This window comes from Malus sylvestris, chromosome 14 (genome assembly GCF_916048215.2).
Source record: "Malus sylvestris chromosome 14, drMalSylv7.2, whole genome shotgun sequence".
Classification (NCBI taxonomy): domain Eukaryota; kingdom Viridiplantae; phylum Streptophyta; class Magnoliopsida; order Rosales; family Rosaceae; genus Malus; species Malus sylvestris.
This window is the reverse complement of record NC_062273.1, coordinates 19,607,790-19,619,794: the sequence shown is the minus strand read 5'-3', so window position 1 is coordinate 19,619,794 and position 12,005 is coordinate 19,607,790. Positions and strand designations below refer to the sequence as shown.

The window sequence follows — 12,005 nt, the reverse complement described above, 5'->3', positions numbered from 1 at the left end:
TGTTTATTTGCACAAAATTGCCCTTCATATCCATGTTAATTTGCTCCTCTACGATATTGTTGCAGCACATCATCCCAAGTTACGTATCATACACAAGGGCTATTTGGTCATTACATTTGGCCTTTTACTCCAAAGCTTTCTTCTTCCTCAAAGCTCTCACAACTGAAAAAGCTCAACTCAAAAAAATCAGAGCCTCCAATGGAGGGCTTCATCTGCGCGTTTTTAACCCTTCGCAATTAAGGTTATATTTTTCACTGAACCACTGCAGATCCATTTCTGCGGTTGATAAAATTAAAGGTGAGTTTTATTTATTTATTCTTTCAGAAGTACGAATTTGAAAAGCAAAAATGAAATTTTTATTTGAGCGCAATAAAAAAAAAAAAAAATTGGAACTTTGAATATTTTGCTCCAAATAATTGAAAGGGGATTGGATAAACTTAATGGGTTTTTATTATTTAGTAATATATGTACCTGTGGTCTGTGAGAATTCAAGAATTATTCTTTTTTATTGGAAATATTTGGGTTTAGTTCTTAATTTTTTTTATTGGAAGTATATTTGTGTTTAGTTCTTAATCTGTGTTTAGTTCTCTGTTATCATTACCACAATCAGGGGTTTGTTAATTTGATATATTGAATGCTTAATGTTAAGTAAATCCTGAGTTGTTTGGTTAATTGAGGTTCTTTGTAGCTGCAATAATCTTGTTTCTTATCGTTGGGTTTGATTTAATTTCCAGTAATTATTATCTGTTAAGTATCTAATTAGGGATTATTTGTTAAATATGTTGGATGCTGAAAAATTAAGTAGATTGTGGTCAATTGGTGAGATAGATCATTGCATAAAATTGTATACAATACGCCAGTTTATGTACATTATGTTGATTTTGTTTAGATTATGTGAACTGAATATCTAAGAAAATCTCAATCTTCAGTTAAAAACGACTCCGAAAATTTGCTCTTTCGATTGCTTAAAGCATGAGCATTGTTCGCTCACATGGACAAAGCTTTACAGACCAAGCCCTGCAGATTTGGTGATCGAAAAAACAGTGATGTTGTTATATGTTTGAAGAATAGAGAAGGAACACCGAAACGGTTCTGTTCCCACTCCTTGGTTCTGATAAATAGGAGCAAGTACTTCGCCAACCGGCTATCTCACCCGAGCTCTAGTGATTGCATTAATATACATTGCTCAGAGGTTAACTATGATCACCATGTCAACCTGTTGAAGCTGCTTTATCTTCCAGCAGACTCAATTTTGGACTCGTTCGACTCTGTTAAATCTGCACTTGGTATTCTTCAGGTAGCAGTTGCCTTCCAGTGCGAAGAGATTGCGCGGTGCTGCATCCAGTACTTGGAAGCTGTTCCTTGGGAGGACAAAGAAGAGGAACTTATTCTAAAAGCAGTTTCAAAATTGGGTTCAATAGCAATGCCGATATTAGCCAGGATCCAACCTGTTGATTTAGCTGCCACCAAAAACGTTTTTGTATCAGCAGTTCGCGTTGCCACATCCATTTCTGGACCATGTCCTCCATTCGGTAACGAGCTTAAAACTTCCGCGCAAGAACAAGTTGAATTCATGCTAGGTGATGATGAGGATGCACCGTTGGTCACAGCTGACGATGAAGTAAAATCAGTGTTGAGAATGGGTCTATTGCAGATTTATTCGACGTTTGAAAAGGAGTTGTCTGCCCTACTTTTGGAGCCCGACCTTGTATCTGACAGGGCAGAGGAGAAAATATTGCATAGTTTATCTGATCTCGAGTGGATGTGTAACATACTCGGGAAGATGGATTTGATGAAGGATTTCGTATCCAACTGGGCTGAAAGCTCGAGCAACGTTTTAGGAGTAGTCGAGGATAAAAAACTTGATTCTTTTATGTGGGGTTTGAAAATTAAGCTAATAGAAGTAACTGCTAAAGTCTTGGAAGCAGTTGGCTATGGCAATGTGATTCTTCCAACTCCAATCCGCGCCTCGTTACTAAAGACATGGCTGCCTTATATAAGGAAGATGAAGCCCCTCTTGGATTCAAAGGGTAGCGAGGGAACAGGTTTTCCATACAAGATGAGCGAAGACTTGTGCCAGAGCATTGAAGGGGCCATGGTGACGTTGGTGCTGGCATTGCCTTCGAATGATCAAGCGGACATTCTGGCGGACTGGATGGGAGCCGAGCAGGTCAGGTATCCAGACTTGAGCGAGGCGTTTGAGGTGTGGTGTTTTAGAACCAAGTCTGCAAAGAGAAGATTAGTGGAGGGATTGGATGGGGCGGCTGGCAATGCAACTGTGAGCCTCTGAATTTTTTTTCGCTTTGGCCTCCTTACATGTAGTAAGATTAATATTCTGTCGAAATAGGAAGAAAGTTAATTGGTCTTTGATGTTATATTCTTGCATTTTGACATTATTAAGCTCCTTTGAAAGAATTGAGCTTTATATCAATATAGTTTCCAAATTCCAACCATTACAATTTATTCTCCCCCACAACAACACGAGTAGACCTGTAAACGGGTCGGGTTTATTGGGTTTGGGTCGGGTTGAACCCGACCCGTTAAGTTAACGGGTCACCTGAACCCAACCCGTTAAGCTAACGGGTCATCCGAACCCGACCCGTTTCACCCGTTAACAATTATTATTATTTTTTTTTGCATAAAATTTATTTTTTGTTATTAAGACTTTACTAAAATTACTAAAATATCCTCAACTAACGGGTGCTAACGGGTCCTAACGGGTCTAACGGGTTGATCCAAAGTGACCCGTTATTTAATGGGTTGTTAACGGGTTCACCCGTTAACGACCCGACCCGTTAAGCATTCACTCAAACACAAATATTAACGGGTTGGGTCGGATCGGGTTAACGGGTTGGGTCCAAAATGCCAGGCCTAAACACGAGTAAATGTTATGTTCCCATTTGTGGTTTTTAGAAAATGCTTCTATTTGAACTTAGGGTAAATGATGCACAACATTTACAACGTCTCAGACTATGAACCAGTTCCACAAGCGTCAACCTAAGAAAAATAGGTTTTATAAATTCTTCAGATTTTCCATTTTTGGCTTTCCGTTGCATTAATAAACATATTGGTATGTTTGTTTACTTAAAACTCATAAAGGACTACAAGGGGAGCGAGACAAGTATGAATGTAATGGCGAGTTCTCTATATATTGACCTTTTGATTTGATCTAATAAAAAAAATATCACGTGTTTCTTGTTTTTATAAAAATTCTAAAGAAATTAATGAAATTTCTATTATTTTCTAAAATAATAAAGCATGTATTAAAATATAATTGGACATAATTAAAAGGTAAGTATTATCCATAAATCTAATTCAAGGTTTGTTACGTAGTGTGGTGTGGAGGCTAATCTCCAATAAAAAAGTGTGGAGGCTAACCATCACAAACATCCAATTGTTTTCTTTTATATTTTTAATCTCCAACGAAAAAAATTTAAAAAACAATTCCTCCAAGGCATATTTGAAAACACACTTGGGGTTTATAAATTTTTTCTTTTTGACAAGAAACGATATAGTGGCATTTCATTTAACTTCATAAACAATTACAAGGTCTGACTGAGATGAAATATAGTTTGGTAGAGCTCTTGGCACCGACTCCATCACCCACCGTTAAATATATTCATCATCAATCATACTCCTTTGCTCCAATTCCATGTTTCTAATTTCCTAAATAAAATGTTAAATCAACAACGAGCTGGTGGTTCAGTAATAAAAGACGGATTACGAGATTTTCTTCAAACTATAAACTAGATGTCTTGGGTTTGAAATCCGTTGTTGGTCTGGAAGCCAGACTTATGGTCAAGAGAGGCTGAAATGTCTATGTGAATCCTTCATTCGTAGAAAAATCAGATGATACGCTTCGGCGATAAAGGGTAGATAACCGTGATTTATTAGAAATTATTTCTCTTTTTAAAGAAAAGGAAATAGAATATTAAATCCAAAAAAAAAAAAAAAAAAAAACCACGCCAAGTCGGCAGCCCCAAAAATCCCACGAATCTCAAACTGTCCTGCAACGCAACTTCCCCAAATCCACCAAAATATCGTCTCATTTTCTTTTCGTTTTCGACGTCGGTGATGATGAGCAGCTGTTCCTTATTAACACTCCCATCATCGTCGTCGTCGTTAATCTTAATCTTCATCTCGTAGTCTCTTCCGATCAATTAATTTCGTTTCTTAATCCCAAAAAAATCAGCAAAAAAAAAAATGTACGTAACGGCGGTGCGACCGACGGATCTGAATCGGAACACGGAGTGGTTCACGTACCCCGGAGTCTGGACGACCTACATTCTGGTGGTGTTCTTCTCGTGGCTCACCGTCCTCTGCCTCTTCTCTTGCTCTCCTGGCATGGCCTGGACCGTCGTCCACCTCTCCCACTTTTTCGTATTCTCTCTCCCCAATCTTGTTTCCTTATTTATTTGTTTTTAGGTTAAGCTTAATCTTCTTATTTTTTTTCCTGTTCGATTTGGTTTGATATGGTGGCGGATTAGGTTAATTACTTTGCTTGTGATTGTGAATCTGAGTTGATGAATCGTTTAGGGTTGTTGTGATTGATGAAGAACGCATTAGCATGAATCAATCCTACTTGAATGTGATCTTATGTTACATTGAATCGAATTGTAGAAATTTCTAAACACTAGACAGGATGTAGAAATTTCTAATCGATTAGCTGAAATTTCGAGGAATCCCGAAATTTTTATCTTCAGTTCATATAGGTCTATGTTGTTTGTGTAATCATTTTAATTTGCACGAAGGCGGAGGAGAAGAAACTACTCTCTTGTTCAGTTCTGTAGTAGAGATGGGGTAGAAAGTAGAATCGGTGAACAAGTCTCTGTTCAGTTATAAGCTCTCAAAAAATTCAGAATCGGTACGCAGTGTGGAGGGAGAGTGAAAGAGATATTGTATTGAATTAGTTCATAGACGGTGATGCATTTTGGCATGTGTCTGTTGCTGTGGTTTAACTCCAGGAAATAAGATTGAGTTTTAAGGGATCGGTATGTGGATGCTGAAGTGCAGCAGATTTTGCTAAGCATTGGGTACAGTGGGATGAACAACTTTTATCTGAGGAATATAGTCAGAGGGTTTCCACGTTATGTTATTGTAATTTGGAATAGTAAACTTCATACTGATAAATGAAAGATTCATTCGGTTCTCACTACCCAATTAATTGAGTTGATTTGAAGCCTCTTCGAATTTGTTGCCGCTGATTTTATGTAATAAGTATCTGTTATGCGTCTTCCTGGGAAAAGTAAAACGTTTTCTGATTGTCTTCAGGTTACTTATCACTTTTTTCACTGGAAGAAGGGAACACCATTTGCAGATGACCAGGGTATTTACAACGCACTGACGTGGTGGGAGCAAATAGACAATGGCAACCAGCTCACTCGAAACAGAAAGTTTCTAACTGTCGTGCCTGTTGTGTTGTAAGTACTTCAAGTTTTTCTTTATAAGCCTCCAGATCGCTTTTTGGATAAATTATAGAATTTTGCCAATAGTTCTCACTCCTCGCACATAAACACCCTTTACTACCAAGTGAAAATGAGTAAACTAGACTAGAACTCGAAGTGCTCACTTAAGGGACTTAAATTGAGGGACAACGGAAGGACATTGTAATTAGGGCTGCATTCACTTCAATGTATTATTGATTACAACAGTCGTTTCCAGACCAACAATTAAATATAGTGTCCCTCAATTTAAGTCTCGTAGGTGAGTGCTTCTGTATATAGTCATCCATTAAGTTTGATTCAACATTGCTGTTATACAGAAGTTGCATTTTTCTGGTTAGATTTAATTTGATCTTATGAATTATAGAAATGCTTTTGTTAGATCAGAAAGATGCTGATGCGATATACAACTTTCTTTCTCACATGTGCTGCTACTGTATCGAATAATCCTACCTCGGTTAGACATCTGTTTCACTTATGCATCCATCATCTTTTATTTGGCAGGTACTTGATAGCCTCTCACACGACGGACTATCAAAATCCAATGCTCATCTTTAACACACTAGCAGTTTTTGTATTGGTAGTTGCAAAGTTCCCAAACATGCACAAGGTTCGTATATTCGGAATCAATGCTGATCACTGATATCTCTAAGAGATCAAGCATGACTGTAGTTCTCTTGGTCTAATCGTATTGGCATTCGGACATAACGGTAAAGTCCCTGTTGAAATGTTGAAACTGGAAAGAGTGTATTATTTTTTTTGAAGGAAGTGAATTTTCTTACCCCTCCACTGCTCTCTGTTACGTTCATTCATACCAGACGGATAGAAAAGCACTATCATTGCTGAGTTTCAGATTTCAGTGCACTTATTTATTTCCGGATACCCCGTATTTATACTCTCCCAAAATCCTTGGGTGTATTTTTACTAATTATGGCCGGTTCCGGTCCCCGGTGACGAATAATACTGTAGAAACATAATTGAAGATGGACCTTAGACCTGTCTCCATCTTGGTTCAGTTTTCTTTCTTCGTCTGTAAGGTGCTATTGGGTGGATGGACTCAATTTGTTTGGGCAGATTGGGATTATTGAGATGAAATTTCACGACCCTTGTTTTTTTCTTGCATTTCAAAAGAGAATTTGAAATTGACATCTCATATTTTAAATATAAAGTAGCCATCAGATGTGTGACAACATCAATAGTTCAAATTTAACTCATAAAATCTCTCAATTTTGCCCTTTAACTCCTCAACAGTGTGATCGATGTGGTGGATTAGATAAGACCAAAATACATGACTGTCATACCCACGCTTTACCCCCTCTTTTATTAAATTATAATTCTCTACTAATTAATAAAATACTTATTGTTAACCAAAATCTTCTGAAATTACAAATTTAACCACCTAATTAATACAAAACATGAATAAGAAATATGGGGCAGAAATGTAAATTCACACAATCAAATTTTGCTTTTTTTTTTTTCAAAGCCTCACCTATATGTAATAATAATATATTTCTAAAAGGTCATACCCAGTGCACAAGGCTCCCACTTTACGCAGGGTCTGGGAGAGGTGAATGTCGGCTAGCCTTACCCCCATTTATGGAGAGGCTGCTCCCAAGTCTCGAACCCGAGACCTACCGCTCATGGGCGAAGGCACTTGCCATCGCACCAAGTGCGACCTCTATCACTCTATTCCCACATTCTCTATCACTCTATTCCTCTCTCCTATTTCAATAAAAAAAAAAAAAAAAAAAAAATTCTCACACACTTTGTGTGTGCCCATATGCTAGTAATTTATAACACGACGTGTTCTAATTAAGTTCTAACATGTCATTTGGTGAGCAGATTTGATGAACGTAATTTTTCCGTGTCCAATAATAACGGTGCTCATTTGATCATGCATGCATCTTTATCCTATGAGTTAGGTTAAGGGAATTATAGGTTTGAATGAATGTAAAGAGGGCAGGTAGATGTTTCACGCGTTGCCAAAAACAAAGGTTGCTTCTGTGGTTTTAACTCAAGAAAGGTAAGAGATAAAATTGGAACATCTTTTGTTTATTGAGAAAACCTAAACACAAAAACACAACACACAACACACAAGAATCCACCAACAACATTTGATCAATCAAATCCACTTTCCACTTTTTTTTCTAATTTTTTATTTTAATTTTAATTGATATTTTTGTGTAAATAGTTGGGATGGCCAATAGATTTTTCATTTGGTGGTGATTAACTTTAGGAAAATGGGTTTGTCACTTTCATTGTCAACTTGGACCAAAGTGATCTCTATCTAATCACCAGATTTTCTCTGCTGCGCATATGGACGGCCGGGATTTAAATTCGGATGCTTAGGAGAGCAAATCTGCTCTAATGACTATGGGCATGTTGGGATTCCCAAAAAAGCCCTTGGAGAAACCTAAGTTGGATTAACGTGTTATAAATAAGCCGTGAAAATTTAGCCGGAAAATGACCTCAACCATGTTAAGGGAGGGGTGGTATGGTACTTTCAATGTTTAAAATATCCAGGAAATAGTCAATTTAATTGAAATATTTGAAAAAAAAAATCAAGGATTGATATGGAAGAAGGGTGAAGTTTGCACTTCACCCTATGTTGCACGAGATATGGAAAATCAATGAATATTGATGATATTTACTAATTCACTACAGAAAGTTTGCCATAACTTATTGTAGATTTCGAACTTTGAATTTTTGTTTAAGAATTTTTTTTTCTAATTCGATTAAATCTGAATGAGTTGATATGCCTAACCCATTGCAAGAAACAACAACTATGATTGCAAATATCAACTCACTTCTTATATATGCGTCACCAGTACCATCTTGTTTTTCCATAATTTTTAATATATATCGATATTGATCTTTCCATAAATTTACATGTCAATATTTTTACATATATCGATATTTTAAGGGATGTGCTATCTACACATCCCATGTTAATTTTTGTCTGTTGATTTTCTTCAATTCCTCCGATCCGACGACCGAAAACAAAAAAGGTGTGGGATAAGTAAAAAGAGGTGTGTGGATATTACACCCCTATTTTAAATACTGAATAGTAAATACATCTAACATTTGCTAGTTATTATACATTTACACATTTTTATATACTTTTTCTTCTTTTCATTTCTATTTATTTATAATCTTTAGAATGTATAAATTAAAAAACAAAACAACAAAAGAGGAAAATAGTGTGTGGGTTTCATTTGTTTTATATGCATACACACCACAAGTGGCTTACAGCAAGAAAGAATGTAAATTAAAAAATAAAAAAAATTTGAGAGTCCAGATCTAGATCAACTTAGTGGGGTGTATTATTCTTTCTTTAGCACACTTGCCAAGGGGAATGTTTGTGGGTCCCAACAAAGACAAAAAAAAAGTAGGGTTTGTCAGATCTTTCTCTCAAATCCTTCACTTGAGGAAAAAAAAAGAAAAGAAAGGGGTGTGGTGGCATGGAAGCAATGATATCATTCCAGGAAATGGGGCAATGTAAGGGAGTCTTCTGAACTGTTTGGATATGTGTATTTCGTCAGTAGGTGAGCTTTTGGTTAAAGTAGGAGTTTTAGTGGTTCTAATTAAAACATGGAGTGAAGCTAGAAGCTGCTTTTTTTAAAAGTTGTATATTACCGAGTCGTGTGGAACGCATCAGAGTTCTTACCTGGGTCTTCCGCTAGCAAGCTCTCCCCTCATATTCTTCATGGAGATCTTTGTGTAATGGCTTGAAGAATCTCTGTTTCTGAATAAAACCTTAAACTAAAATCCTGCTAAAACAACTATATTTACATATATATATATATATTTATATTTATATTGCATCCACTTCAGAACCTTACAAATTAAGTTGCAAAATCTACATATTATTTATTATACCAAGCCAACCAATTAGTGGCACATTACAGTGCAGAGGGCTGCCCATTGATTTTCTTGTAGTGATAGAACTGGAAGAAATTACATGAAATATTAAAAAGGGCACCTGGTTATACACAGTGCATGCCATATGCCTCTTTTTTTTTTCTACCCTAAAAAAAATCTGGGCTGGTCTTGATTGATACTATAGCTTCTATCTTCCTTGGCCTTTTTTCTCAAGAACACTGCTTGGCTTCTTACGTATACTTACATATAAAGAAGAATGGTGGACTCCTTACATATAAGAAGTCATTCTGAAGCCATATCTAAAATAAGCTTCAAAAACGCAGCAACATCTACTTCAAAGAAGTAAAGGAAATTCCAAGAAAAGAAGAGAAGGAAAATAGATGATAATTAAAGAAAACCCATGTATCCTATCTGTTAGTTAACTTATGAAGAAATCCAAACATTAAGTCACCCACCACCCAAGATTAATAAAGAGTTTAAAACCACAATTAAGAAAAACCCATTATGCAAATCTCTTCTTGTAATTACTAATTACCATGATCCTCCTCCTAGCATTCCAGTCCAATACCCAGCTGAATCTCCATGCTCCTTGTTCTCCTCATTAATCCCACCTCCTGAAGGAGCTTGCTTCAAATCTTCAAATGGAAACAAAAGCCTCCCACTGCTCTCTTGAACATGATGACCTTGAAGACTCCCATACCCACTTCCAAGCCCGTCAATTGAAAAATTAAGAGTTGGCTTGAAATCTTGCATGGGATTAATTAGTCCAGAGGGACTATTATATACAGTATTGCTGTTGTTGTTGGGGTCTGATGAGACTGGCATAGGCATGAAGGAGTTCAAACCCCTAGAAGTCAACCCAGTGAGAAGCTCCAAGGCTGAAAGGTGGGATGTTGTTGTAGTTGTAGTAGTAGAGGTTGGGGAAGAAGAAGAAATGTGGTTTTGCTGCTTGTTGGTGTTTTCGTTATTGATGTTGTTGTTTGGAAATTGTTGATGATGGTGATTAAGCAAGTGATCAGAGATAATAGTCCTGAAATCTTGATTAGTGGATGGGAAAGTGAGGTTCAGATCTTGGGATTGGTTAATTTTAGGGTTTTGGTGAATCAGATCAGGAAGCCTTTTGGATGCTGAGGAAGAAGAAGAATTGTTAGAAGTTGTTGATAGAGAATTGTTTAAGGATGAAGATCTCTTGTTCTTCCTTGAACCACCTCCAACTGGGATGTTTCTGAGGGACCCACCTTCAGTCCAGTACCTTCTGCAAGTCTTGCAGAAGTACCTTGGTTGTGTGAGGCTGTAGTTGTTGTAGTAGCAGAATTTGGTGTTGGTGGAGTTGCACCTTGGACAGTTTAGGGCTTGTTCCTTCTGAGGCCTTGCCTTCCTCTCTAAATTATTAGCTGCTGCAGGCTTAGGGCATGAGTTTGTCACTATCTCATCTATTGGTTTCACCACAATTCCCTAAAAAAGCCAATAGCAAAAAGAAGAAGATAAATTTCAGATCAAACAAAAGAAATAATATTTGATCAGTAGTAATACTGTGAAATTAGAGAAATGGCAGAAAGACAAGAAAAACAAAACAACTGAGGAGCTGCTTTTTTAAATTACACCTTTTGAAAATTGTATTAGCCAACAACAAAAGAGAGAAACAAAAACAACAGAAGAAAATTGGGCTCTTTTTTCCTTTATCACCTAAACAAAAGGTAAAGTGGAACACAATGTTGAAGAACTGATAAAAACTAAATCCAAAAACTGAGTGGGGACTTGCACTGAATACCATATCATATCAGTATCCTTACAGAAAGAAAAGAGGAACCAAAAGGCCATTAAATTCATTCATATATGTCTAAATTATTCATAGAATTAAAAAAAGGAAGCGGGAAAAAGATTTGATATGAAAAATGAAGAAAATCTGTCTACCTGTGGCCACTGAGCAGTATCCATGGCTGAAAACTTGAGTGCACAAAGAGGGAGAGCTATAGGAAGAAGAAAACTGTTTTCCTCAAAAGGAGAGAAAAAACCACTTTTCTTGAAACTGGTTACAAAAGCTGGAAAAGAAAAGATTGTTTTTGAGATGGTTTTGTTTGTGGCCGTTCCGTGTATGTATGGCCCTTGCTTTATGTGTGTTGGCTAGTGTACGTGAGAGAGAGAGAGAGAGAGAGAGAGGGAGAGAGAGAGAGGGTTGATTTGTATAAGGGAATTTTAAGGAAAAGTTTACGATAATATTTATTTTAACGAAAAATCATATTTTTATACTAAAAAATTAAATCTGGTATTATTCATTTTATCTTTTATTTTGTCCTTATTGTTAAAACTCAAAAATTTCAAACTATTTTCATTAGTTTTTCTTTTGTATAATCTAATATAATAGGTAATTTAGGTCGACAACTTTTTAAATTATATTTGTAAATTATATGATGGGTTACTAATAGAAAATAAACACATTAATTAATACTATTAAGTAATAATTTAATTATCAACAATCACATCATATAATTTACAAGTCTCTCTAGAATTATTATACTAATATTTTTTTCATTTTTTCAAAATATTTTATTCCTGACCTTCCGAGGGAGAATATTTTTCTGCAGATTTAGTAATTAAAAATGATGGTCTGGTGACAATATAAAATCAAACTTTGTGCCTTGTGGGTTTAAAGCTTTGGATGTACATAAATCTTTTGGTAGA

General features: G+C 36.2%; 3 protein-coding genes across 3 annotated transcripts; 2 read left to right on the top strand and 1 right to left on the bottom strand.

The window, feature by feature from the left end:
* LOC126600632 (BTB/POZ domain-containing protein At3g05675-like) lies at positions 1-2,453 on the top strand. The gene is made up of 2 exons (XM_050267232.1): positions 1-297; positions 930-2,453. The coding sequence occupies exon 2, from the start codon at positions 992-994 to the stop codon at positions 2,288-2,290; it is 1,299 nt and encodes a 432-aa protein (XP_050123189.1). The 5' UTR covers positions 1-297; positions 930-991; the 3' UTR covers positions 2,291-2,453.
* A 1,526-nt stretch (positions 2,454-3,979) lies between these two features.
* Positions 3,980-6,293, top strand: LOC126600584 (uncharacterized). Its single transcript, XM_050267168.1, has 3 exons — positions 3,980-4,380; positions 5,272-5,420; positions 5,946-6,293. The coding sequence occupies exons 1-3, from the start codon at positions 4,204-4,206 to the stop codon at positions 6,082-6,084; spliced, it is 465 nt and encodes a 154-aa protein (XP_050123125.1). The 5' UTR covers positions 3,980-4,203; the 3' UTR covers positions 6,085-6,293.
* A 2,993-nt stretch (positions 6,294-9,286) lies between these two features.
* LOC126600970 (dof zinc finger protein DOF4.6-like) lies at positions 9,287-11,425 on the bottom strand. Its single transcript, XM_050267661.1, has 2 exons — positions 11,238-11,425; positions 9,287-10,778 (listed from the first exon to the last, which is right to left on the bottom strand). Exons 1-2 carry the CDS (start codon positions 11,259-11,261, stop codon positions 9,855-9,857), a joined length of 948 nt encoding a protein of 315 aa, XP_050123618.1. The 5' UTR covers positions 11,262-11,425; the 3' UTR covers positions 9,287-9,854.
* Between the last annotated feature and the right edge of the window lie 580 nt (positions 11,426-12,005).

Excerpts from the sequence above, each read along its gene's own strand:
- LOC126600632 (XM_050267232.1), top strand. The coding sequence starts at position 992 with ATGGACAAAGCTTTACAGACCAAGCCCTGCAGATTTGGTGATCGAAAA.
- LOC126600584 (XM_050267168.1), top strand. The coding sequence starts at position 4,204 with ATGTACGTAACGGCGGTGCGACCGACGGATCTGAATCGGAACACGGAG. Across the intron at positions 4,381-5,271 it reads TCCACCTCTCCCACTTTTTC|GTTACTTATCACTTTTTTCA; the intron begins GTATTCTCTCTC and ends GATTGTCTTCAG. Across the intron at positions 5,421-5,945 it reads ACTGTCGTGCCTGTTGTGTT|GTACTTGATAGCCTCTCACA; the intron begins GTAAGTACTTCA and ends TTTATTTGGCAG.
- LOC126600970 (XM_050267661.1), bottom strand. The coding sequence starts at position 11,261 with ATGGATACTGCTCAGTGGCCACAG. Across the intron at positions 10,779-11,237 it reads ATACTGCTCAGTGGCCACAG|GGAATTGTGGTGAAACCAAT; the intron begins GTAGACAGATTT and ends TGGCTTTTTTAG.